General features: G+C 48.6%; 1 protein-coding gene across 5 annotated transcripts; it reads right to left on the bottom strand.

Annotated features, from left to right (window-relative positions):
• Positions 1-2,408: 2,408 nt before the first annotated feature.
• Positions 2,409-27,272, bottom strand: EFEMP2 (EGF containing fibulin extracellular matrix protein 2). 5 transcript variants are annotated; one of them, XM_081892682.1, is made up of 12 exons: positions 27,254-27,272; positions 19,193-19,280; positions 17,058-17,106; positions 15,196-15,429; positions 12,652-12,774; positions 11,824-11,940; positions 9,706-9,825; positions 6,574-6,693; positions 6,160-6,286; positions 4,809-5,004; positions 3,647-3,851; positions 2,409-2,817 (listed from the first exon to the last, which is right to left on the bottom strand). In XM_081892682.1, exons 2-11 carry the CDS (start codon positions 19,274-19,276, stop codon positions 3,690-3,692), a joined length of 1,332 nt encoding a protein of 443 aa, XP_081748808.1. In that variant the 5' UTR covers positions 19,277-19,280; positions 27,254-27,272; the 3' UTR covers positions 2,409-2,817; positions 3,647-3,689. The 5 variants fall into 5 exon arrangements, with proteins under 5 accessions (XP_081748808.1, XP_081748805.1, XP_081748804.1 ...); XM_081892679.1 differs by lacking the exon at positions 27,254-27,272 and adding an exon at positions 26,993-27,062 and having other exon boundaries at positions 19,193-19,284; XM_081892678.1 differs by lacking the exon at positions 27,254-27,272 and adding an exon at positions 25,371-26,004 and having other exon boundaries at positions 19,193-19,284.
• Between the last annotated feature and the right edge of the window lie 683 nt (positions 27,273-27,955).

Raw genomic sequence — 27,955 nt, 5'->3', positions numbered from 1 at the left:
TGCCTGCCTGATAGGAGGAGCAACGTGTCCTGTGCTGCTTTTTTGGGGGGAGACAGCCATTTGGTTTTAAGAAATTCAGCCTCTGAGGCTGTAGTTTGAAGCAGAAGACCAGCATGGGACGGGAGGAGGTGCTTCGTCTTTTCTTCTTGTGCCATTTCCCCACTGAAAACTGCCCCACCTTCCAGCTTCTTTGTGCCCCCTATGCCTGCTGGGAAGAGCAGGGAGCCTCCGATGAAGCTGAATATGCTGGAGGATTCAGGAAAGACAAACGAAAGCCCTTCTTTCTGCAGGGCATAGTTTCGACCATGGTCCCACGGTATCGGGTAGCTTTAAAAGAGGATTAGAGAAACTCATTGATAAGCCTAGCAATGGCTACAAGCCATTGCAGGTGGGAAAACGGCTGTCGCACTTAGATCCTGTTTGTGAGCTTCCCATCGGGGCATCTGGTTGGCCAATGTCAGAACAGGATGCTGCGCTAGACGGGGCTTTGGTCTGATTCACCAGTGTTCTTGTCTTCTCTTACAAGGAAAATATTAACAAGACTTGCGTACTTCCCTAAGGAAAATAAAATGTGTGTTTTGGAGGTTGGGGGCAGGTTCAGCAGGGAGCAAAAGCCTTGGAAAAGTCCTCATCCCACTGTAATCTTCCCCTTCCAATTACACTCCTGGCAGCTATTCCTTCATTTCCAGTGTTGACAGAATACTGTCCGCTCACAGAATTCCTTGGGACAGTTTACAAGTACAAATTTCAACTATAAAATGCAAAAATAACAGGAGCGTCACTTCGCCCATAAAGCACAAGCAAGGCATGTTTGTGTAAAAGCTGCTTCGTTGTCGGCCTCTTCACCAAACGCCTCGTGTGAGGCTCCCACCTGGTGAGTCTGTGGCCAAAGGGAGATTTGAGTCAAATACATGCCAGGTCAAGCTCTTGGCTATTTCACCTTTGTGCTGCCTTCCTTGTGGGGCTTCTCAGCCTGGGTCACCTGGCCTGCCCCCTTCAGAGGTGCAAAGCTGTGCTGATGGGCCCTAGCTTCAGATCAGGGGAGGGGAACCCCAACTTTCTTCATGGTGGCGATTCTCCAGGGTCTCAGACTGGGGACGCTCCCTGCCCTGCCTGGAGATGCTGGTGATGGAACCAGAGGGCCTACAAAACAGATGCTCCATCCTTCAGCTGCGGTCCTTCCCAACAGCTGTGGCCCATCCAGATGTTCTTGAGTTGCCACCATCCACAGCCAGCATAGCCAGCAGGGCAGAAGCTGGAAGTCCAACAACATCAGGAGGGCTACAGGTTCCCTGCTCCTGATTCAAATCCACCCCTGCCCTTTTTGGTGGGAATGCGGCTACATAAGAGCCTGACTGCGGGACAAAGCAATAGCCCAGCAACCTGTTCTCACAATGGCCAACTAAACGTCTCTGGGGAAAGCCCACAATTGGGACCTGAGCACAACAGGTGCGCACATTCGCATTTCGCCTGGTTTCTCGGCACTTAACTGTATGGAAAGTGTGGTCCCTGCTGAAAATTCCGGCGCCTTGAGAGTCACGGAACGTTAAGGGCGAGAGGTTCCCCAAGGGTGATCTATAGTTCAACCCCCTGCCATGCAGGAATCGCAGCTAAGTTGGTACAATTGAGGTTCCAGTTATAGCTCTTCGGCTGCGAGGACTTGTTCAGTAGCGCTCTCTCCTGCTTGTGAGAAATGCTGCCTTCTGATCTGGGAGGGACAATACAGTCTTGTCCTCCATGAATTTCTCTGACCCCCCCCTTTTTAAAAAGTCAGTGGCCATCACTACTACTTGTGTAGGCAAATTCCATCGTTTAACTACAGTGTTACCTCATGTTATAGACGCTTCAGGTTACAGACTCCGCTGACCCAGAAATAGTACCTCGGGTTAAGAACTTTACCTCAGGATGAGAACAGAAATTGTGTGGCAGCAGCAGGAGGCCCCATTAGCTAAAGTGGTACCTCAGGTTAAGAACAGTTTCAGGTTAAGAACGGCCATTGCGAAGGACGGCCTTTTGTCTGTCCTAATTCTTGCAACATTCAGCTTCCCTGAATGACCCCCCCATTGGGTTCTAGTATCAGAGAGAAGGAGAAAAAACATATCCCTATTCTTTTGCCGAACACCAGGCGTTAAGTATCGTGTCTCCAATTACTCACCTTTCTTCTAAGCTAAGAAGCCCAGAATGTTCTAGCCTTTCCTCGTATGGGAGCTGCTCCAACTTTTCCTAGCAGTACAATATCCTTTTGGAGGTGGGGGTTAGACCGGCTCTAGCATCTAGGATGGGTGTCTGGCTGGGAAAGCCTTCCTACCTGCTGGGGAGCCTTGAAGATACTGAAAAGAACAAGGCTTATTCCCCAAAGATTCTGGAGCGCTTGGTCCATTTGGGAAGCACCCAGACACACATTTGAATCATTTCCTTTCCACACACATGAAAAATCATTTTACTAATTTTTGTTTTGTCTTTCTCTCCCTCACTCTGTTAAGCAGAAAACAAACACGGAGCCTTGCTGCGAGGTTCTAGAGGCCCCTCTGTGCTCTGAGATGCAGGGGGCAGTGGGAGAAGGGGGCATGAGTTCCACTGCCGGGCAGGGTGGTGGCTCAAAGGGCAGTTCTGGAGGGGGTGGCGCTCGTCTTTGAAGCCGCAGCTCTGGGCCCCCAGTCGCAGCTCTGATCCCTCTTCATCCAGTTGTGATGATGTGTGCTTCTTGGGGGTCAGGGAAGATGCCAAAGGCCATGACAGATCCCTTCCCTGGCCGCTGGGGTCGTGGCTTCTTGCCTCTCGGTTCCTCTCTTACACAGCCCAACCCAGCAGATGTTTCTGCAATGGAGAGAGGAAGAAGAGAGTGTAACCATGCACTGCAATATAGAAGATCTCAGGGGTGGGGGAGCGGTTTGCACCAACCTAGGATGCCCCGCCCCCATAAGAACTGGGAGCTGCTGTGAGCTGAACTTGAAAGCACAGAATTTCCTTGTTATTACTGGCTCACATCTGGAATCTCTGAAATATTATGAGGAGTGCTTTTAAGCAGTAGCTCTACAGGGTTTCAGGCAGGGTGTTAGTGCAGGAAAGGGTTAAAACCAGAGAGCTGGGTTCCTAGACTCACTTAAGCCACACACCCTCACCTCCAATGAGGGAAGAAGTGAACTTCTCTTCCTTTCCTCACTCTCTTTGTGCCATGTAACCAACCAGGAAAGATGTACTCCAAGCTCAGACCGCATGCTTGAAACTATCTTCTGCATTTTGCACCCAACAGTATTCTACATGTGTGTTCCTTGCTATTGCATGGAACAACACATGAATCAGACCTTTGGATTTTGTAAGTAAAGCATTTTAAACTTACTTAGCAGTGTGTGGTCTGTTCGTTGCCAGAGGGGTAAAGAGAAGGGTTGTTGGCAAACTGAACAGGATATATGAAAGGGTCTAACAGCCCATTATTCCCATGCTATACTCCCACTTAATTTTGAGATTCTTCTAAACTCTGCTGGTGGCTCTCTCCCGCTAGAGTGTGTGTAAAGCCCCGCATTTTTTAATCTAGGGTCCAGCCAATTATTTCATTACTTACCCACCCATGGGTCAGCTCTCTTTCTCCCCCCCTCCCCATTCCTAGGATGAAGGTTCATTTGCCCACTCCAAAAGCCAGACTTACCCCTCCCCTCCTCAGCCAGGCAAGGGGAAGTGCTGCTGCTTGGCTAGAACGAATAGGCTCCCACAAAGACGGTGAGCCGCAACACCGAGCTGGAACGGTAGCTCATCAGGGTGTTCATGGTGACCATCTCCAAATCCAGGACAAACTCATGGGGCCCTGTCACTGGCCGGGCCAAGACCAGCATGGCGCTTATGTTGTTGATTTGCTGTGGGGGAGAAAAGGAGGTTGAGCCTTGGGGGAGAGGGAGGGAGAATGCCAGGCCAAGGCCTAGCCTGTTCGAGATGGGCCTGGTAGCTGTTCAAGCTGGGAGTTTTTTGAAACAGACATTGCCTTCCCACATGTAGGGTCCAGGGAAGAGGTGGGGGACCTCAGGCCCAGGGGCAAAATGGCACTTGTCGCCAGTTTGCATTTCTAGGTACAGAAAGCATTGATCTGATGTGCAGAGATCTTTCCTATTGGACTTAATTCAAAGGGGTTCTGGAAGCTTTTCTGTGTGAAAAAAATAAGCATGATGTTTGGGTTATTCCTTCAGAGAAGCTGAGTACAGCTGGCTTAAACTGGTTCTCTTTCTTATCTCTTCTGTCAAGGCCATGCTGACTATAAAAATAGGGGTCCTTCTGGTGTTGTGTTCTGCGCATGGTATGCTTAGTGTTAAGGTTTTAGACTTATTGTAAGTTTAAGCTTAGTCTGCTGTAACTGGATTTCTTATGAACAGTGCCAATCCTGAATATATTGGATTTGTGACCATTATGATCATTTGTCTTCAGTAGCAATAAAGCTCTGCTGAATGAAATACAATTGCTGCTGGTCTATTTTGGGGGAATCCTGCAACAAGCTTAAGTTTTTACTCTGCTAACTATACATTGGAATCTACTCTGGATCAATATTGAGTGGAATTTCAATGGCACTTCTATCTGTCCCTTCGGACTCTTTCGTTGACCACATCCCTTACAAACTGTGATCCAAACCCTCCTTGGGTGGAATATGCCCATGAATTCTGATCTAACCTCTTGTTCCTCTGGACAGAGAGAGGTGTGTGGAGGTGCTGGCTTACTGCACAAGGGATATGTTGGAATATATATGTAATAACAGATCAACGGTTAAGATGGCGGCTGTGGGCATGGGCCGCTTCGATTGGCTGCTGCTGGGAAGCGGGACTCACCCGGATATAGAACTCTCCTTGTTCGTTGCCCGAGCGGATCTGGAACGTGTTATAGGCGCCAGGGTAGACGCTTGTGGCCTGGATCTGGAATATGTCAGAGGGCACAGTTCGGTCAGCCGTGATACTCATGTATCGGTGGACGATGGAGGACGGATTATCGCGGCAGAGCGGGTTCGTGGATGGGCAGAGGCAGCGGCTACAGCGGAAACAAATTGGGTTATGGGAGGGTGGGTGGAGGACAGTGAGGTGGCCAAGCTTGCCAAAGGAACTGAATTGTTCAGGGTTGTCAAAACAGAGAGAGATTGTGAAGAGCTCTAAAAGCACCTCTCCAAACTAAGCGAATGGGCGGTGAAACGACAAGCACAATTCAGTGTAAGCCAAGTGTAAGGTGACACACGGCAGGGCAAAAAATATTAATTTCACATATACCTTCATGGGGTTTGAACTGGCAGTGCCACAGAATTGTAGACATCCAGTCCAACTCCCTGCAATGCAGGAATCTTTCGCCCAACATTGGGACTTGAACCCACAGCCCTGAGATTAAGAGTCTCATGCTCTTACTGACTGAGCTACTGTTGGGAATGGTTCAGAAAAGTGAAAACAGAATGGTGAAGGGGAAAGAGCGACTCTGCCAAGAGCAAAAGGTTGCAGCATTTCTGACTTTAGAGAAACAGCAAGAGTTGACACGGTGGAAGTTTTATGCATGGCATGGAGAAAGCAGATAGAGAAACATTTTCCTCCTCTCAGAACACTTGTGGACCTCCAGGAGAGCTGAATGTCGAAAGATTCAGGAGAGAACAAAGGGAAGTCCTTCACACGGCACATCGCCAAACTGTGGAACTTGCTCCACGGGCAGTGATGGCCGCCAACTTGGAAGGCTTTAAAAGAGCACCAGCCCAATTCACAGAGGGTTTCAATGGCTATTGGCTGTGATGGGGCACTCCATGCCGCTGCAACTTTTTGTCGCAGGCTCCATGTGTGCAAATAAGGAATCCTGCTTTGTTCCTAAGAAAGCCGAGTACAGAAGAATCCCCTCCATTGCGTCCAGGTGGTGACCCTAAACCTGATCTCCTATTTATGGTATGAGGCCAATAGCCTAGCCTTGTAATTTCACCCATACATCTGGTAGACTGCCCCTAGACGGGGAGGCTCCATTTTGCTTTCAAAACCAATAGTAGCTTCTTCTTTTTAAAGTATCATATATAATGCTTCTTCCCCTCCAACTATACAAGCAGGGGCCATTCCCCAGGACTTGCTACAGAAATACACGTTGATTTTGCTATCGTTCAGATCCAGGATGGTCTTTCTCTCTCACTCCCCTCCCCAGCCCCCCATCCTGACCCAGACTCACTTTTCAGAGACTTGCACATATGGCTCCTGGCAGCTGTTCTTCTCCACGCAGCGGTACCCACCGTGAAAGTTGATGCAATTCTGGGACTCGGTGCATTCGAAGGCTCCCGTCTCACACTCGTTAATGTCTACGGTTGCAGAGGGGAAGGAGGAGAGGGAGTAAATAAATAAATAAGATGGCGCCAGGCATGTTTCTCTAGGGAAATCCTTCCACTAGTGGGGAGCCACCGTGGAAAACATGACCTGTTTATCAGTTAACATGTTTTCAATCGAGTGGCACCCCTAGCTAAAGGCACACAAGGGGCCTGAGCTGTGCCTAACATCCTCGCACAAACAACTTAGGATTCTATATACAACTGCTCAGGCGCCAGAGGGTGTCCCCACCCCGAGGCAGCTATGCCTGCCCCACACTTACCTTGGCAAAGGCGTGTGCTCAGCTGCTGGTAGCCCTGGGGGCAGGCGCAAGAGAAGTGTCCCGGCTCGTTGACACACTGGAATTGGCACAGGTAGGTGGAATAGCTACACTCGTCAATGTCTGGGAAGGAGGGAGAAGATTTAGGACAGGTTCTGGAGTCACTGGGCTTGTTTTTGCTTTCAGGATTTCTGCTGCTAATACACACACACACACAGATATATATATATATATATATATATATATGCAGGTTTTGGTGTCCTCGGGTGTCTTCCCGTGTAAAAGTTGGGGTGTCTAGGCGACGTTTCGACGAGGTCTCACTCGTCATCTTCAGGCTGGTGCTTTCGGCTTCTTGTTACTGGAACAGAGCAGGATCTCAGTGTTTGAGTTCCTATAAATACTGTTGAGGGGGTGTGGTGTATAGCCTCCAATGTTCTGGGCAGAGAGGAAGTTCCCAGGCTAGTGTGCCTTTTCTTCTTTTGTTCCTTAATTACTTGAGGGATATCTTGAGTGATTTCTTGAGTGATATCCTGAGTACCACTTAGGTGGGTCATTAGGTGTGGATTAGTTGCTAAAGTCTTTGTGTCTTGACCTCTTGAACTTTGTGAAGAGTTTTTCTGAGAAGATGGCTGTACTGCACTTAGTTGTGCTCTGGCTTGGCTTCGTGTATAGGGGCGAGCTGTGGTTTTGTGGCCTGTGTCAGCCAGATCTGTGTAGGGATTGCAGGGGGGTGCAGCATCCGGAGGTGCCACCATGGTTTGGCTACTGGATGGTGTCTGTAATTTATCTGTGGAGAGGGTCTGGGTTTGGGTCTGGTGTGGTTGATTGGTGATGGCGTTCTGTGTGCCTCTGGATCTGGTGTCAGTTTTTGTGGGGAGGGCTAATTTCCAGATGTCTGGCAAGCGGGATGTGTCGTCACGCTTGTTCATGTTGTGAGGGTGTTTCTCTATCTCGATGGCTTCCATGATTATTCTCTTGTGGTGATGTTCCATGTTAAAGAGCAATTTGGAATCTGCAAAATTAATTTCGTGTCCTGTTTCTTTCATGTGTTGGAAAAGAGAGGAAGTTTTTTCTTCTTTTTTGACGGCATTCTTGTGTTCTGCGATACGTGCATTTATTCGTCTGTTTGTTTGTCCAATGTACGTGGCTGGGCAGACTTTGCAGGGTATTTCATAGACCCCTTGGTTTTCCAACTGGATTTTATCCTTGGGGTTTCTGAGGATATTGGCTATTTTTTGGTTGGTGCAAAAGGCTGTTTTGATATTGTGTTTATGGAGGATTTTGCTAATTTTATCTGTAGTGCCCTTGATATAAGGAAGGAGGGCCATGCCATTGTTTTCTTCTGTGTCTTGGTTTTTGGGGGGTGTTTCTTTTTGGATTAGCTTCGTAACCCTGTTTTGCTGGTATCCATTGGCAATTAACACATTTGAGAGATTCTGTAACTCAGTTGTTAAGTGGTCTTTGTCAGCCAGGCGTTTGGTTCTGGAGATGAGAGTCTTGGCTACGGAGTTTATTTGTGCAGGGTGGTGGTGTGATTGTGCATGTAAGTAGCGGTTGGTGTGTGTTTTTTTCCGGTAGATAGTGTGTCCTAGGGAGCCATCAGGTTTTTTGTAGATTAGGACGTCAAGGAACTCAAACACTGAGATCCTGCTCTGTTCCAGTAACAAGAAGCCGAAAGCACCAGCCTGAAGATGACGAGTGAGACCTCGTCGAAACGTCGCCTAGACACCCCAACTTTTACACAGGAAGACACCCGAGGACACCAAAACCTGCATTCCTGTACCCGTGAAAATCTACGAAAGCATATACATATATATATATACACACACACACACACACACAGAAATTTTAATAAAAAATATATGTGTGTGTGTGTGTGTGTGTGTGTGTACATATACATAAATACATATACAGTGGTACCTCAGGTTAAGAACTTAATTCGTTCCAGAGGTCCGTTCTTAACCTGAAACTGTTCTTAACCTGAAGCACCACGTTAGCTAATGGGGCCTCCAGCTGCCGCTGCGCCGCCGGAGGACGATTTCTGTTCTCATCCTGAAGCAAAGTTCTTAACCCGATGTACTATCTCTGGGTTAGCGGAGTCTGTAACCTGAAGTGTATGTAACCCGAGGTTCCACCGTATACAGTCATACCTTGGGTTACAGACGCTTCAGGTTGTGGTTTTTTTGGTTATGGACCGCCGAAACCCGGAAGTACTGGAACAGGTTACTTCCCGGTTTCAGCAGTCATGCATGCACAGAAGCGCTGAATCACAAGCCGCATGTGCACAGACGCGCCGCTGCGGGTTGCGAACGCTGTGGGTTGTGAGCGTGCATCCCGCACAAATCACGTTCGCAATCCAAGCACCCACTGTATATGTATATGTATACAGACACACAATTGTTATTAATTTTTCTGTTTTACAATTTAAAGTATTCGTTTTTACATTTTTAAGATCTCAATGACTTCCCTTCTCTTTCAATGGTTCATTTTACATATCATAAATCCCTGCATATTTTACAAAAACTACACCAATCAGTATTCCATTGTTGCCTCCGTCAAAACTTCTTTACGCTGTTGAATTTATCTTAATGCTGCCAGCGTTTTCAGCTCTACACAGTTACTTCCCATATATTCAATAAACATTTTCCAATCTTCTCTAAACATATGTTCTTCTTGTTCTTTTATTCTATATGTTAAGTCTGCAAGCTGCGTATAATCTGTCAACTTAAGTTGCCGTTCTTCTTCTGTTGGGACCTCGCTCATTTTCCATTTTGGGGCTAACAAAACACGGGCCGCAGTTGTGGCGTACATAAATAACATTTTCTGACCCCTGGGAGTTTCAGTCTGAATTATCCCCAAAAGAAAGGATTTCTGCAGCATCCTTGTTGCCCTCTTCCTTACCTGCTCTTCCATAACTGGGCAGTGTGTCAAGTCTCAGGATTTGGGAATTCTCCCTGTGCCAACTTTGGGTTTCATGCCATTAGAAGCCTAAGATCTAAGAGGGCTGTGGATGATGGGAGTTGTAGTCCAACAACATCCATGGAACCCAAGGTTGGAGAACTCCGGAGCAGGAGGGGCAGAGGCGGAGCTAGGAAGAAGGGGGCGGAGAAATGGGGCGGAGACAGAGCCACCTACCGTTGCAGGTGAAGCCGTCCTGGTCCAGCTCATAGCCCTGGTTGCAGCGGCAGATGAACGTACCGTACGTGTTGAAGCAACGCTGCTTGCAGGGGGCCCCCATCTCGCACTCGTTCACATCTGGAGGAGAGGTTGCAAAAGCTTATGCGGGGCTGAGACAGTGGCGTAGCGTGGGGGGTGCAGGGGGGGCCGGCCGCACCAGGCGCAACATCTGGGGGTTAGGGTTAGGGGGCGCAAATTACTTGCCTTGCCCCGGGTGCTGACAACCCATGCTACGCCACTGGGTTGAGATGCCATTGCCAGGTGGAAATGGCTGGCGGCAGTTTATGCATTTATGGGGCATACAGGGAACACACACCTTACCCCTGGGATAAGCGTTTTCCTCTTATGGCTTGTCGACAAGCAAGCCCCAAGCTATCAGGAGGCCTCCTGTTCCCTTCAAGGGTTTCCAGGCCGTCTCCTTCACTCCCCTTTTTATCCCTCAGTCCTGCAACTTGCTCCCAGCACACTGCCTCCTTCAAATCTTTCCTAAATATCCAGCTTTTCTGAGAAGCCTTTGGCTGACTGCAGTTGCTTGCAAAGTGATGCAATCTATGGTGATTGCCTGCAAAGACCCTTCATGGGGAAGAGGGGCAGCTAGGGGGTAGAACAACTGCTTTGCATGCAGAAGGTCCAGTATTTTTGCGGGGTGGACTAGATGATATTTGAGGGCCCCTTCCAACTTTGTGTATCTATTGTTCTGTGACCTCAGAAGGTGGTGGGATCTCCTTCCTTGTTTTTAAGCAGAGGTTGGGTGGCCACCTGCCAGGGCTTCTTGAGCTACAATTTCTGCATGGCAAGGGGTCAGACTAGATGACCCTTGGAAGTCCCTTCCAACTCTACAATTCTGTGATTCTATGGTTCTGTGTTTCAATCCCCTGCAGCATCTCCAAGTAGAGCGGGATGGGGGGAGCAAGAAAGCCTTGCTTGAAATTCTGGAGAGCTGCTGCCAGTCAGTGCAGACAATACTGAGCTAAATGGAAAGCTGGATTCCATGTAAAGCAATTTGTTTTCTTCCAGCCCTGCTTCATATTAACCTGAGCAGGTAAGCAGAGCTTGGTCAAAACGATCCGGCAGGTGAAATGGGGAGTTCTAGTGGGTCTAATACGATCCTCCAGCCTTGCTTAACTCCTTAGCCTGACTGTAACTAAAATTAAGTGGTTGGGACGCGGGTGGCGCTGTGGGTTAAACCACAGAGCCTAGGACTTGCCTATCAGAAGGTCGGCGGTTCTCCAGAACCGGCTTTGTCATGCTGGCTACATGACCCGGAAGCTGTACGCCGGCTCCCTCGGCCACTAAAGCGAGATGAGCACCGCAACCCCAGAGTCGGCCATGACTGGACCTAATGGTCAGGGGTCCCTTTACCTTTTCCTATAGCCACATTCATTCACATTCATTCCCTCCTTTGCCTCTGCCGTTTCCTCTTAGAAACACAGGGAAGATGCCTTCTACCAGGACAGGCAATGTGTCCATCCAACCCTTATACTGTCTACTCTGACTGGCAGCAGCTCTCAAGGTCCCAGGGAGAGAGAGGTCATTCCCATCAGCTGCGACCTGATCCTTTCTAACTGAAGAAACTGGAGATTGAACTCATCCTTCTGCCAGTGAGCAAAGGCCTTAATCCTTGGAACATAGAGAGCTGCCTTATACAAAATGAGGCTCTTTGTCCATCTAGATCTGTGTTTTCTACATCGACTGGCAGAGGCACGCCAGAGTTTCAAGCAAGAGTGTCTCCCAGTCCTACCTGAAGATGCCCCAGGTATTGAACCTTCTGAATGCAAAGCAGATCTTTGACTGCCGAACCACAGCTCAGATCAAGCTAACAGTCCACCTAGCCCAATACCACCTGCTCTGACTGGCAGCGGCTCCCCGGGGTCTTAAGCAAGGAAGGGTCTTGCCCATCATGTGCTTCCTGGTCCTTTGAACAGGGGACCTTCTGAAGCTTGTGTTCTTTCCCTCCACAACATTTGGCAGGATTTGCAAGGAACGGCAGCTCTCCAATAGGGTAAGTGGCTATCTCTACCAGGGCATCGAAGACCTGCGAGGGACCAGGGCAGGACAAGGGCATTCCCTGCTTACCAACACATGAGCGGTTGTTGCTGGCCAGCTGGAACCCAGGTTCGCACTGGCAGGAGAACGAGCCTGGGGAGTTGACGCAGCGGTGCTGGCAATAGCGATAGCGGCATTCGTCAATGTCTGCAAGTGGGAGAAAGGAGAGGGAATCCTCAGCGGCTCTGACCCCCTCCCGCCACCTCCCTGCTGTGCCTCTGAGCATGAACAGAGTCCCTACCCAGAAGAACTGCAAGAAATCATTTTCGGCCAGGAGAAACTCAAGGGATGAGGAGTGAGCAGGCTGTTATGTAGTGAGTTGAATAGGATCCAAAATGCAGCAGTCTGATTGGTCCTAGAACAATAGGATCCAGAATGCAGCAGTCTGACTAATCCACAGGAGCCACCCAATCCAGCTCCAGGTGGAAGTGAATCTGCAACCTGATTGGCCTACAGGAGAATCCCGGAATTAGCCAATCACGTGGGGCTCATTGTGCAAATAATGTATATAAAGCAGACATTCTGGGGGAACTTCCATTCCTCCTCACCACTATGAGCTGAATAAAGAGCATGAAATCCACTCTCGACTCCGAATATATTTCACAGGCTGAATGGCTTTGGAATGCCCCATGAGTGCTGGTGCCAAGGGGGAATGCAAAACAAGACAGGGGCAGAGGGAATGAAATGGAATATACAGGAAGAGGCTGGCCGGCCCTCTGCACTGCAATATTTTGTTGTGAACCCACATGTTCCATTCCTTTCAGAGCCCCATTGCATTGCATGCAGCCCAAGATGAAGGCACACTCCCTGGCAGAAACCGAGGACCACCCCACGGGCGCAGTCCTCAGGCACACTGACCCACACACTCTGTGCCGATCTTCCGATAGCCGTCCGGACACTGGCAATGGAAGCCCCCAGGCGTGTTGATGCATTGCTGGCTCGGCTGGCAGTCGTGCGAATCGTATTCACATTCATCCACGTCTGAATGGGACAAAAAGAAAAACACAGCTGGGGCTCCAGCATGGCAGCAAGGGGAGGGGAGAGGGAGAGGAGGGGCAGGCTCCCAATAAGAGACAGACAAACACAGAGGAAGGAGGTTGAGAGGCAGAGGGTGCCCAGCCCACTCTGCTTGCACTTCCTGGAATCAAAGTGCAACCCCATCATCCAGCCCGGACACTGAGGTCCAGCGCTGAGGGCCTTCTGGCGGTTCCCTCGTTGTGAGAAGTAAGGTTACAGGGAACTAGCCCGAGGGCCTTCTTGGTCGTGGCACCTGCCCCGTGGAACACCCTGCCAGCAGATGTCAAGGCAATAAACAACTATTTTACTTTTAAAAGACAACTGAAGGTGGCCCTGTTTAGGGAAGTTTTTAATGTCTGATGCTGTATTGTTTTTAATATTCGGTTGGAAGCCGCCCAGAGTGACTGGGGAAACCCAGCCAGATGGGTGGGGTATAAATAATAAGGTAAAGGTAAAGGTACCCCTGCCCGCCAGGGCCAGTCGTGACCGACTCTAGGGTTGCGCGCTCATCTCGCTCAAGAGGCCGGGAGCCGGTGCTGTCCGAAGACACTTCCGGGTCACGTGGCTAGCGTGACGAAGCTGCATCTGGCGAGCCAGCGCAGCACACGGAACACCGTTTACCTTCCCGCTATAAAGCGGTCCCTATTTATCAACTTGCACTTAGGGGTGCTTTCGAACTGCTAGGTGGGCAGGAGCTGGGACTGAAAGACGGGAGCTCACCCCGCCGCGGGGATTCGAACTGCTGACCTTTTGATCAGCAAGTCCTAGGCGCTGAGGTTTAACCCACAGCGCCACCCGCGTCCCATAAATAATAAATTATTATTATTATTATTATTATTATTATTATTATTATTATTATCCCATTCACCAAAGACGCTACAGCACCCAAGAAACACCCAGCCCCTCCTGGCTCATTTTTAAAAAATGCATGTCAGATATAGGCCAAATCACTGCAATAACTTCAAATTAAGTTGCACATCATCTTTTTCCTGCCCCAAGAGCCCCAATCTGCATAGATTGTAAAGTCAGAAGGAATTCTCCCAAGGGTTATCTAGCCCGACCCCGTGCAATGAAGGAATCACAACTAAAGCACCCCTGAAAGGTGGCCCTATCCAACCTCTGATTAAAAACCTCCAAGGAAGGAGAGCCCACCACTTAAAAATGGAAAGCCTAATGCTAGTGGTCAACGAAAGACGTTTAAAGACTGTCTCAAGGCAAATCTTAAAAAATGTAGTACAAACACCAACAATTGGGAAGCTCTGGCCTGCGAGCGCTCCAGTTGGAGAACAGCCTTTACCAAAGGTGTCATGGGCTTTGAAGACACTCGAACTCAGGACGCAAGGGAGAAACGTTCCAAGAGGAAGACACGCTTGGCAAATCCACACTGTGATCAACTCATGCCCAGAAACCAATGTCCCCACTGTGGAAGGATGTGTAGATCCAGAATTGGCCTCCACAGTCACTTACGGACTCACTGTTAAAACCGTGTTTATGGAAGACAATCTTACTCGGCTATGAGTGATCGCCAAAGAAAGAAGAATCCAGGTATAGGTAAAGGGTAAGGGACCGCTGACCATTAGGTCCAGTCATGGCTGACTCTGGGGTTGCGGCGCTCATCTCGCTTTATTGGCCAAGGGAGCCGGCGTACAGCTTCCGGGTCATGTGGCCAGCATGACTAAGCCGCTTCTGGCGAACCAGAGCAGCGCACGGAAATGCCGTTTACCTTCCTGCCGGAGCGGTACCTATTTATCTACTTGCACTTTGAGGTGCTTTCAAACCGTTAGGCTGGCAGGAGCAGGGACTGAGTAACGGGAGCTCACCCTGTCGCGGGGATTAAACCGCCGACCTTCTAATCGGCAAATCCTAGGCTCTGTGGTTTAACCCACAGCGCTACCCGCGTCCCTTAAGAAGAATCCAACCACTGATTAAAAACCTCCACCACCTTCTGAGAGTGTCCGTTACACTGTCAAACAACATTTACCACCGGAAAGTCCCTCCTAATGCTTAGTAGGAATCTCAGTTCTTTTATTTTGAATCTGTTAGTTTGGGTCTTACTCACTGGAGGAGCGGAAAACCAGCTTGCTCCATCTTCCATGGGACAACAGCCCTTCAGATATCTATCTATCTATCTATCTATCTATCTATCTATCTATCTATCTATCATCTATCTATCATCTATCTATCATCTATCTATCATCTATCTATCTATCATCTATCTATCTATCTATCTATCTATCTATCTATCTATCTATCTATCATCTATCTATCTAATGGCTATCATGTCCCCCCCTCTCAAGTCTCCTCTCCTCCAGGCTAAACATCCCCCATGCCCTGAGATCTCCCCTCCTCCCTCGCCCTCCGGGTTGCTGCTGCCGCCCTACTCACCCATGCAGGATCCTTGTCTGTCCGGCTCATAGCCCTGGGGGCAGTTGTTCTGCACGAAGTACTGGGCCTGCTGGGGGGGCCTGGGCCTGGGGGGACTGGGGGGAGGGGCCCTTTCAGAGTTCACGTCGTTGATCACAGAGGCCGAGCGGGGGAGGCACAGGTACCCCCCATAATGGTTGATGCACTTCATCTCCCCTTTGCAGGCATGGGGGATGGTCTCGCACTCGTTCACATCTGGGAGGAAGAGGAAGGAAGCAGAGTCAGGTGGGGGCAGGATAAGGGGGAGACGGGGGGAGACGGGCACCCAGGCTCCCTCCTTCTTCTTGTCAGTTCCAACTCGCTGTAGGAGACATCCTAGCCAACGCTGTTTCCACGTTCAGTGGAGGCCTTAGGCCAAGACAACCCCAGCGATGCCTGAACTCCTTGCCACTGTCACCACTTAGTGTTTGAAATTAGCCAGGCGCCTTTTGCACCTAGCTCCCAACCACTTGCGACCAAGTGAGGGTGCCTGGGTGCCAGGATGGCGCATGACATCTCCATCATCTAAGATCTTGGTTCTGGACTGTTTTCACACACTAATCCCGCATGCTGTAGAATTCTAACACCTATATTTTATCTGCACAATCTGAATGAATTTCAGGAACCAAAATGCTTTTTCTGTGCAGCCAGAGCAGCGACTGTGCAGTTGCTGTTAATAAAAAGAAGTCGGAAGAGGCCAATATATATGTTGACTGTCTTTGGATCAAGGGACTTTTCTTCTTTAAGTTCTCAAAGTTCTTAACCGAGGCTTAAGGCTGTCATCTGAACCAGCCAGATGTTAATCAATCACAGTCAATCCATCTTTTGAAAAATAAGACTTTAGACATTCTGTTTTGGTGATTGAAACCTTGGTTTAAGGAGCCATTTGGTGCCTGGCTGATGTATCTGAGCTTTTAACACTGCTGCTTACCCAGCCTGTGCCACAGCCTGAGGGCCACACTCCCTTCTGGGCAATCTCTTGAGGGCCGCAGGACAGCAGTGGTTGGACAGAGGTAAAAGTGGGCAGGGCTACAGATGTAAATTTTGCCTGTAGGCTGGTTTCTACAGACTCTCTCTAGCTTCCACCCAGGCCAGAAAGAGGCTTCGTCAGCATGCAAGGACACATTATGGCCAGAGAAAAACACTCAGGAAAGGTGGGGAGCCTGGGCAGTTAGGGGGTGTGGCTGGGGAGGGACCCAAGGGCCAGCCAAGAGAGTGCTGCAGGGCCACATTTGGTCCCTGGGCCCAAGGTTCCCCATCCTTGGTCTCTAGGCACTAGGATGCCAACAAAGACACCCAAGAGGATGGGAGGCTCACCCCAGGTTGACCTACAACCTTCCTCCCACAATGCGTATTATTCCCCCAACCAGGTACAAGGAAGAGATTTGCTCTGCTCACATGTTAATGGGGACACCACTGTACTTGCACTTCCTAAGCCAATATGCAAACCGAAACCAAACTGTCCCTCAAAATTCGCAGTCCCCACCCCCCTTGTTTAAAAATGTGGTTCTCCAACCAAGGAACGCACACAAAAACATGGGGAAATGTTTGGTGGGGAAATTGTGCACCAAAGTGAAAAAAGCATGCAAAAAAAATACGATAACTGGGAAAACAACATGTATGAAGGCAAACTATAAAAATGTTCATGTGCGTTTATACTAATACACGCATTTCGGTCCACAGTTTGACCTCACGCATGTGCACAAATTTTCAAGAGGAGTTTTCTTTTTAAAAAAACACAAAACCTTAAAATGGAAAGAATAAGGAACCAAAAGAAACCCAAACTGTCCAATTTCCCCGTTCCTGTCCTCAACAAGATGGCTATCTGGAATGCCAGGCTGTACCTTTGCAATGTTGACTCTCCGCATCCCACTGGTAGCCGTCAGTGCATTCCTAGGGCAGAGGGAGGACATATAGGAATGAGTTAAAGATATCAATCAGGCCCCCGACTTGGGGACTACCATCCCCTCTGCCACACCGCAAGACAACCGGTGAAGGATGCTCAGTCCTGCTTAAAACACCATCTTCTGTCTCCCAAGTCCTCTTCCTTTTTGGTCTACCCATGAATATTTAGTGGCCATTAAGAGCCAACATATTACAGAACATATCGAAAATGTATTCTGGGGCTAAGGCCTGGCATGTGTGCAACTCTAACCCAGAAACAACACTGACCTAGAAACCACCAGCACCACTGCTAAGGCAAAATAGCGTGGAGCTCCTGCCCCTTTAATAGTAGTGTAGAACAGGGCATTTCAAGGAGTGCACTATTAAAGGGGCAGGAGCCCCTTTCTATTTTCCGGCCTACGCTCGCTCAGAGGCATTACTGTATATCCAGAGTTTTGTAAAAGGTGAAAGATTTATATGATCTGAGGTGAAACCAGAGTTTTGTGCACCCCAGTCCTGTGCCCCCAAAAAAGTTTGGTGGAGGGGGGTTCAGGCCCCCCCCTTCTATGAGACTGTTGGGCCATCTTCATTTGCGCCAAATTGTTATATCATCCTATACACTAATAAGGGCTCCTAGTGTGTAGTCATTAGGCAGCCAAATCATCCCCACCCAGACCCAAGAGCAGTGGCGTGGTGTGGGTTGTCAGCACCCGGGGCAAGGCAAGTAATTTGCGCCCCCTAGCCCATGGATTTGTGCCCCCTAATCCTAACCCCCAGATGTTGCGCCCAGTGCGGTCGGCCCCCCCTGCACCCCCCACGCTACGCCACTGCCCAAGAGGGAGGGACCAGCAGGCTGGAGGAGGGTGGCAGACTCCAAGGTTTGCAGAACTACAAAAACATACAGTGGTACCTCGGGTTAAGAACTTAATTCATTCCGGAGGTCTGTTCTTAACCTGAAACTGTTCTTAACCTGAGGTAAAAGGTAAAGGTGAAGGGACCCCTGACCATTAGGTCCAGTCATGGCCAACTCTGGGGTTGCAGCGCTCATCTCGCTTTATTGGCCGAGGAAGCCGGTGTACAGCTTCCGGTCATGTGGCCAGCATGACTAAGCCGCTTCTGGCGAACCAGAGCAGCGCACGGAAATGCTATTTACTTTCCTGCCGGAATGGTACCTATTTATCTACTTGCACTTTGACGTGCTTTCGAACTGCTAGGTTGGCAGGAGCTGGGACCGAGCAACAGGAGCTCACCCCGTCACAGGGATTCAAACCGCTGACCTTCTGATCGGCAAGTCCTAGGCTCTGTGATTTAATCCACAGCGCCACCCACGTCCCTAACCTGAGGTACCACTTTAGCTAATGGGGCCTCCCACTGCTGCCGCTCCGCCGGAGCACGATTTCTGTTCTCGTCCTGAAGCAAAGTTCTTAACCTGGCGTACTATTTCTGGGTTAGTGGAGTCTGTAACCTGAAGTGTCTGTAACCCGAGGTACCACTGTATTTAGAAAACAAAAACCAGAAAGGGTTGGAATGAGGGGGCTCCAAAGCAGTCCAGATACCCAGATAGCATGGAATGCTTACTGACTATTGAGGGTTTATGGGAACTCTGTTGGGGGTGGGAGGGCGATGGAATGGAGTATCCCGCAAGGAGGCATGGCTGGCTTGGCAGCTGGCACCCTATAAACAGAAGCACTCCACACTGTGACATGTGACATTTGTAGCCCGCCTTTCCTCCAAGATGCTCAAGGTAGCATCCTTCCTCCATATTACCCAAATAACAGCCCTATGAGTTTCGCCATGGTGAGAGATAAAGTCTGTGGCAGACGATGCAGTGAGCTTCATGGCCAAGTGGGGATTTGAACTCAGGTTCCCCCTGTTCTCCTAGTCCACCTCTTTCACTGCCACGCTGGCTCTCTAGCCCCTGTCATGCTCCACCCCAGATGAGGATGCATCTCTTGCATTGAAGCTGAGCAGCATTAACAACCACCTCCTGGGCACACCTCTGTGCATGTGTGTGTCTGCATGCCTGTTTTGCAGCTGGAACCCCTCCTGCCCTACAGCATCCACTCCGGCATGGTGGGAGGCCCAGGCCATTTACCGTGTAAGTGTCGGGTTCCTCCACTTCCTGTGAAACTGCAGCTCTCAGAAGCGTTGCCAAGAGGAGACATGAAACAGACCTCATTGTTCTGCCTGGGGGAAAGGAGGCCGGTTAGAGGTTAAGGGCAGTGACAGCACGCAGCAGTTATTTGCCCGAATGGTAGGCAAGACGCAAAGTGGGGTGCCAAGTGACCGCCTTTCTATGTCCCAAAAGGGAGGCTGCTTTTTGGCTGCTCTCCATAGTACTGAGACACTAAGAGCCTCTGTGCATGTGCAGAGCGCATCTCTCCCCAAGAGAAAACCTTTACAGGGCTGAGCAGGACTGAAGAGTAGAAGAATGGGTGGATATTACGCCCAGGTGGCAACTCAAGGTGCTTGTACCCAAGTTGGGGATAAGTAGGCTTCTGAGTTCTCAGGAGCTGTTCATAAGGTAGAGTAGAAAAGGGGGGGAATTGAAATACGAGATTTTAAAGGAAACGATCCGCAGAGTTCAGTGGCCAAGCACCTTCTTTGCATGCAGTGCCACAGAGGGCTGCAAAAGACCACTTTCTGCACACAGACCTCTCTCTCTCTCTCCTTCCTTCAATGCAAGCAAAAGGCAGGGGCAGAATTTACCGTACTTTTCCGTGTATAAGACTAGTTTTTTTTACTGTTAAAAATGGGGGGGGGTCTTCTTATACACGGATAGTAATATTTTCATGATTTGGAGTCCCCCAAAGTAGGGGGTGTCTTATACATGGAGGCGTGTTATACACAGAAAATTACGGTATATTCCACCTAGGGGAAGGGGGGGGGGGTTGGAACTAAAGGAGGGTGCAAAGCAGTGGCAGTGAGGGGTGTGGCCTGCAGAGAGGGGGTGTGGCTAGGGAGAATGTCCTCTCTCCAGACAAGCCATGAGCTAGTCTCTTAGCCACTATACCACATCAGCCAGTGTATGATGCAAAGTCCACTGTAATCCCCCCTGCAGCTTCCAGTGAAGTACTCCAGAAAAGTAAGTACAGGGAGCTCCCAGCTCCCAGGGATTAGAAGAACAAGCTTCCCGATCCAGACTTAGCTTCAGAATCTGCAGATCAACATTTTATATGCGTGGGCAACAATTTAGAAATGATCACTACGATTTAAAACAGAAATCCAATATATCTTACTGTAGAAGCAAGGATGGCTGCGACTAGGGTTGCTTCCAGAGGGGTGTTTATTGCAGGAGTGGTGCTCTCCTCATTCATGCAAGCTCTTCGCAGTGCCCACATGACTGCGTTGGCATCAACATAAAAGGTAAAGGTAAAGGGACCCCTCACCATTAGGTCCAGTCATGGCCGACTCTGGGGTTGTGGCGCTCATCTTGCTTTATTGGCCGAGGGAGCCGGCGTACAGCTTCCAGGTCATGTGGCCAGCATGACTAAGCCGCTTCTGGCGAACCAGAGCAGCGCACGGAAACGCCGTTTACCTTCCTGCTGGAGCGGTACCTATTTATCTACTTGCACTTTAACATGCTTTCGAACTGCTAGGTTGGCAGGAGCAGGGACCGAGCAACGGGAGCTCACCCCGTGGCGGGGATTCGAACCGCCAACCTTCTGATTGGCAAGTCCTAGGCTCTGTGGTTTAACCCACAAGCGCCACTCTAATTCCCTCCCCCATTTAATTCAAATTTACTATTTTTGTGGGAAATCCAGAACCTTTTTTTATAAAAAAAAATCACTTGTTGCCAAGGGTCTGTTTGCGATAACTGACAGACCCATTTGAAATATTATTCCCCTGCCTAGGAGCACCCTAGAATGAAATATGGGCTCCCAAATTTGCAGTTCAGGTGCTACTAACATTAGAAGGACAATGGCAAGGCCCTCTCATGCTCACCCTTCTTTATTATTGCACTGGAATTGGAGCAGATAACTCCTCTATTTTGTTTTGTTTTGTTTCTTTATAGAGCTAACCACAATGACAGCAAGGAAAAGACACATCAGGCTGGTACCAGAGAATAAAAGGCTGGGTATACTTTTAGAGGTAAAATAAAATAAAACCCACTGCTGTCATGGGTGGGATTAATCTTAAAAGAGGGAAAATATATTTTTTTACTCAACCCAATCCATTGATAATAAGCAGAGGGAGGTAACAGACCATTATATATTTAATAAAATGAAACCAAACCCCTGAAAATCTATCCTTTTCGTATTTCCCCTCTGGAAATGCATAGTTTGTTGGTCAACTTTTCTAAATGAAGTTCCCAAACTTCAGAATACCAAAAAGAAGTATTGGCTCCATTTGGATCTCTCCAGAAACGAGCCATTGTGCCATCCCAAACAGAACAGCTAGCTTTTTATTATATACTCTAAGATCAGCTTCCTCAAAAATAGATAGAAGAAGAAGAAGAGTTTGGATTTGATATCCCGCTTTATCACTACCCTAAGGAGTCTCAAAGCGGCTAACATTTTCCTTTCCCTTCCTCCCCCACAACAAACACTCTGTGAGGTGAGTGGGGCTGAGAGACTTCAGAGAAGTGTGACCAGCCCAAGGTCACCCAGCAGCTGCATGTGGAGGAGCAGGGAAGCGAACCCAGTTCACCAGATTACGAGTCCACCGCTCTTAACCATTACACCACACTGGCTCTCAGCACTGCAAGGTGGGCAGGAGGAATAACATAGCAGTTCAAAATTGTATTGATTACTTTAAAAACCGTAGACCAAAAGGTTTGTCCCTTTTCATGTTGCAGATATTGGGCATGTCACCTCCCCGACTCGGATCAGGCCCCTGACTCCCTGCCAGGCCCTGACTCCAATCCAGCTCTGCCTCCTCCTCCTCCTCCAGCCTTTCATTAAAAACAGAACAAAACCTGGCAAGGCAGAGATAACATTCCATCAGAGAGGTGATGGGGAACTAAGCGTAAAGAAGAGGAGCCGTGCTGGATGAGACCCATCATTGATTGATTGACTGATATACCACCCTTCATCAAAAGATCTCAAAAATAAAAATACAAGGAAAAAGCAACAAATAAACAGTTAAAACAACATAGCAATACCCCCCTCCCACAAACACATTTAAAAGGCTGTCAAATATTAATCAGCCAAAGGCCTGGTCGATTAGGAGGAACGTTTTTTGCCTGGCACCTAAAAACATAGAACTGAGACGCCAGTATCTCGCCCAGCACAGGGGCCAATCACATGCCCACCCCCTGCAAACAGGATCCGAGGGCAAGAACAGCCCTCCTCCCCACTTGCAATTGCACCGTCCCCTGAGCACTAGAATTGAGTCAGTATCAAAGGAGTAGTTAGGAATAAATGCAGGTCTGGGTCTTGGCTTGTTATTGCAGGAATGCACCTCTTTCAGGTGATGAAAGGGCCCCGTGTGTTGAATGTTGCTTCAAGGCAGAAATGGTCTCCAGGCAGTGCTAAATATAACCCTTGTTTGGGCTAATGTATATATACCTAAAATACAGCCAACTCGCTGAGTTTTGCCTCGGGCACGGCTAAACCCCATCATCCAGCATCCTCTGGGTCTCGCAGGAAGAGTGGATGAGGCGACAGCCAGCCTCTCGGAGGAAAGCAGGGGTGCCGATGGTTGAATAGGGCACCTCCATGGGTGCCAAGAAAGAGACGAGGCCCTGGGAGTTCCAGGTCACCAGTAGCAGTCTCCTTGGGAGCAAATGAGGACAGAGGGCGAGCGAATTCCCACCACCGTCAAGTCAAAGGCTGCACATTTGTCTGGGACAAATGCGCCTAGCTGGGGTCACCGAGATGGCACCCATGGGTGCAGGACTTTTCCTGGTGCCCAGGAAGCCTCTTCCTCACCCAGTGCCAACTCCACCCTGGTGAGAACGGTGACTCACTCACCCCTCAAAATGTACATAAGAGCTGAAGTCCGAAGAGCTTTGCGTTTTTGCAAAGCTCAGGTCAGCAGGTGAGAGACAAAGAGCAAAGAGAGACATATGGGACATTGCGGGCAGGGGGAAGATGGCGAGGGTGCCCTAGAAGTCAGGAGCGAGAGAAAAAGGTGGACATTGTGCACAAGCAAAAAGACATTGTAATTGCTCTGGTGCACATAAACAGATTATTACTTCACATTTTCAGGACGGAACCATGCTGGATCAAATGAAACAATCATTTTCGTTGGTTGGAATACTTTGATCTTTTAATTTAGAAAAGGAAATCTTTTGGATAATGAAAAAATAAAACTGATTTTTGCAGTGAGGAAAACCGCATGCGACTAGAAACAAGTGTTCCTCACATTTCAAAAGCTTTCGTGTGTTTAGTGTTCTGGCAATGGATGTGTAGGAGTAATTCAATACATCAATTCCCTCTACTCAGTTTAGGATTTGGCAGAAAAACATTAATCCATTTCCCTTTGATGAAAAATCTCTGAGAATCGGGGTGGGGGGAATGGATTATTGTTTGGTTAGAGGGTGGATGGGATTTACCTAATTTACAGCTATATTATTTGGCTAGCCAGCTGAGACATATCCTCTCTTTGATTAATGAGGGTGGTACTAAGTCGTGGACACCCCAAAAATCTGAGCAGGTAAATGGCATTCCCTTTAGTGCATTCTTGTTTTTATCATCCAATCTTAAGAATAAAACTCACTTTCATAATAGGCTCTTACAAGTGACGTATCAGTGTTGGTACTGGTGGTTTGGAATCCTTGTCCAGAATCTTCCTCTAACTCCTTTGACTTCCAGAACCGCACATTTGATCTGGGTGAGTGGAGGGTTAGGAGACTTTACTGTCTCTGTGATTTTTATAAAAAAAAAATAGCAAACCCACAATGAAGATGGAAATGGAGAAGAAACTGGGGCCTACCTCTATCCCACGGTTGTCATGGCATCAAATGTTTGCATTTTTAAACAACGGCTCAATGAAAATGCACTGTGACCCATAAGTCGACCAATTTTGAGAGCTTAAACTATATCCACTTCTAATGACTCGAAGGGTTTGGTTTCTGGGTTATGTAAACTTTCACTGAAACAGGAACTGAATAAGCAGCTTGGTTTAAGATTAGCATGGAGCCAAGACATGGGTTGGGACACAGAGGACACCTGGCAGAGAATGTGGGCTAAGCCCCCTCTCCACTCCGTTTCAGCAAAATGTAAGGAATTGTTCCTACATGCAATTCATAAATGGTATATAACTCCCCAATGTCTGTTGTACATCAACCTTTCTCTTTTCCCAAGATGCTGGCCCAGTTACTGAATCATATATTCTTTTTTGGGGGGGGGAGGAATAAAAGAAATCAGTTTGAAAAGAAATGCAGTTTTAAAAGCAATCAATACAATTTTGATTTGCTATATTATCTCTTCTTCCCCACTTGCAGTGTTATCTATTTTTGAGGAAGCTAATCTTAATATAACATGTGGAACACATTTCTAAATAAGTGCTATACGAAGTCCTCCTATTGTGATGAAAACAGCAGGGTTAAAAATTGCAGCCCTACCAAGTCGAATGTTACCAAGCACCACTGACAGCAAACTTTCTTATTTAATTCTAATTCTAAATATGACGACCTAATCTGGACCTAACACTGTTTTGCACCGGCATAGTATATATATATAGTATGGGTAAGACATTGGTTAGCACAGGCTATAGATCAGAGGCCAACCTTCCCCACCGGCTGAGCAGAGAGCACGCCAGGGACATTTTGGACCTTTTCACATGTGCAACTGCCACAGAGCCCTTCAGCTTTTCTCTCCGTACCCCCCAAGAAACTGTGTTTTCCGAAGCTGGGCTGGACAGCCCTGGAAGCCCTGGGCGGAGGAAAACTTCAGAAGCAATTCAGGAGGGCAAAACAAGCCTAGACGGAGCCGCCAGCTTCACCCAGCGAGTGAGGGGCACAGGATGGCGGGGGTGGGGGCAAGCAAAGTGATCCCTGGAGATCTGGAGAAGCCGAGATCCTACATTGTCTCCGATGTAAGAAGGCACCTTGAAACTTTTCACTTAGTTCAAAGGAAGCATCAGGTCTCTCTCCCCCTCCTCAAACATCTTTGGCTTGGCACAGTGAGAGGGGGCCTGCCTGGCACCTCCCACGGCAATGAATCTGGGCTCTCCCCAGGATGGGATCGCCAACTTTGGGAGAGTGCGCAGGGATGTTTTCCTTTGGCGCACGCTCTCTCTCTCTCTCTCTTTCAGGCCCGGGCCTTCTCCTTCTTCCTCCAGCCCCTTCTCCCTCCCCACCCCAAACCCCACATCCCGTCACTCACCACGCTGGCAGCCGCCTGGCACCCCCCGGCACCCTCTCTTGCCTTCTCCAAACGCGCCCCGATCCCGGCTGCGTGCAGAGCGCGAAGTGTTAGGCGCGGGCTCCCTGGGAGACTGTGCGCTGGCTCCCCTCTCCAGCCCCCCACGCTGAATTCCTGGCCCCCCGCCAGGCAGCCGGAGTTGCCAAAAGGATTCCACCCAACATCTGGTTCCACTTAGCTCCCAGCGAACACCCTTTCCTGGCCAGCTGTTCGCAGCCCTCATCGCCCAGCCTCCCCTGCAAAGGGCAGCAGGGTTGAATCCCAAAGGCGCCGCGCACGCCCGGGCAGAAAGCGCGCGTTAAGGTCGGCGCCCCGGTGCTATGGGACCATCTGGCTTGGGCCAGGGTATCTCGCCTTCCTCTTCCCAGTTGCCCCACGGGCGCAGGAATCGGCCCAGGGCAGCGTTGGAAGCCTGAGCGCCGTCTTCGCAAAAGCACGTTTCTAGTCCTCAAGGCGCAAGAGCGGGCTTCGATGGGAGGAGCGGAAGAACTGTAACGAAATCTGTGAGCAAGGACAGAAAGAGGACATCTTCGCTCTAGGAATGGCTTCCACTGCATTTCAAGGGAACTGCACGAAGGGAAATGTTAGATGCCATTGTACTTGATTTTTAAAAACCTGCTTTGGGGAAAATTTTCACAAATGAAATGAAATAAATATTAAGTGGTGTTTTTTTGTTTGTTATTAAATCCCAATATAAATAAATTTATATTGGATTGGAAATTGCTTTTATTGTCATCGATTTTATCACATTTTATTGCTCACAGCACCAATGACAGAGGTGGGTAATCCCTGCTCACCCTACCCATGTCCCTTGGGATGGGGCATAGATTGGAAGGGGTTCAAGCATCTCCGCATCGCAAAACCCTTCGCTGATAATATCTACCCCCACCGCCGTTTCTCCCTTGCCCTTCCATGGTGGCAATCCCAGACCCCAGACTTTCTCTTTCCATCTCTCTTCTTTCTGGTGTGGTGTTCTGTATATAGGATTAAGGTTTAGTCTTATAAGTTATTGTAAGTTTAAGTTAAGTCTGCTGCAACTGGATTTCTTATGGACAGGGCCAATCCTGAATGTATTGGATTTGTGACCATTATGCTCATTTGCTTTCAGTAGCAGTCAAGCTCTGCTGGATGAAATATAATTGCCGCTGGTCTATTTTTTGGGAATCCTGCAACATGTTTAAGTTTTACCCTGCTAACTATACCCTGGAGTTCTGCTCTGGATCAATATTGAGTAGAATTTCATGACATACACATGAAACAAACCTGTTTTTTATGGGTGGCGATGCTGACTTAAATAGGAATATGGGAACAGGCCTCATTATCAGTTCAGACCATTGGCTGATCTAGCTCAGTGAATGTCAACGTCGACTGTCAGCAGCTCTCCAGGGTGTCAGGCCGGGAATCTCTTGCAAGCCTCAGCTGGAGATGCAGAGGACTGAACTCAGGGCCTTATTGCTGAAAAACAGATGCTCTAGCACCGAACCACGGCCTTTAGTCTGTCCCTACTGCCTCCCCAACTTGGGCCTGTGAAACTTGTGAAACTAGAATCCCTTTTACTCCTGAGTAACTGCACTTCTCCATACCCACAAAGTGGAATTGGGGTTGGTGGGTAAAAGGCAGGGCACCCCACCCCTCCATTCTGCATCACCAGCTCTGCCTCGCTGCTAGGCCCTGCTCCCATCTGATCACTAGGCCTAGAATCTGGCTTCCTGCTTCTCCTCTGCTACAGAGAACTCCTTGCAGGCCCGTGCCAGGTGCAATGATGGAGAGAAAACTGTTCCCGCCCGCAGGGTTGCTAGAAAGGAATGAGGAAGGGAGGCAGCTGGCTGGGGGGCACGATTAACCTGCCTGTAACATCCCGATTTCTGTCTCCTCCAGCAGGGCAGGTGCGCAGGAGGGGGTGAGATGTACAGGGTTGTACAGGATGTAAAAGGAAAAGTAGTCAGTGGCAGATGAAGATGATGGACTTTTGGGAGCTAGCCGATCTGGCCGGAAGAGTCTGTGACCAGAAGAAGTACCAGGAGGAATGGAAGAAATTTAAAGACTATTTAGCTAAATATGTTAAGATAACTTAAATGGAATTACTTGCAAGTATTGGATTGGCTTAGGATTTAAATATGTGATGTTATAGAATAGTATGTTTAAAGTTAAAATGATAAGAAAGAAAAGAGGTTAATTGTAAATTTTAAGTAAATTTTAGGGGAAAATAGTTTTGGAAAACTGCTACAATGATATATATGGAAATTCAGCCAAGGGGATTCGAGGAAGTCACCCAACAATGTTAACAAAAGTGGAATTCTTACAGTTAGGAATTATGTTTGCTTGTTTGTTTTTTGATGTTTTCTTATTTGTTGATAGGTTAGTTATAAATTTGGAAAATTAATTTGAAAAATTGAGGGGGGGGGGAGGAAGAATAGTCAGAACCCACCAGGGTCAAAGGGGGAAAAACAGGCAAATTTACCTATGTACAGTAGGTCAGTTTCACACACAGCACTCTATTCCCCCATGCAGGCATGCATGAGTCATTAATATTTTATTTATTGCAT

Source organism: Podarcis melisellensis (assembly GCF_964234715.1).
Source record: "Podarcis melisellensis genome assembly, chromosome: 16".
In the NCBI taxonomy this organism is placed as follows: Eukaryota; Metazoa; Chordata; class Lepidosauria; order Squamata; family Lacertidae; genus Podarcis; species Podarcis melisellensis.
Note: the sequence above shows the minus strand (reverse complement) of the source record. Positions and strands in the feature narration are given on the sequence as shown.

Coding starts and splice junctions, on each gene's coding strand:
- EFEMP2 (XM_081892678.1), bottom strand. CDS start 25,632: ATGAGGGCTGCGAACAGCTGGCCAGGAAAGGGTGTTCGCTGGGAGCTA. Junction 9,826..11,823: donor CAACAACCGCTCATGTGTTG/GTAAGCAGGGAA, acceptor CCTCTCCTCCAG/ATGTGAACGAGTGCGAGATG. Junction 3,852..4,808: donor AAGGAGAGTTCTATATCCGG/GTGAGTCCCGCT, acceptor TCTCCCCCACAG/CAAATCAACAACATAAGCGC.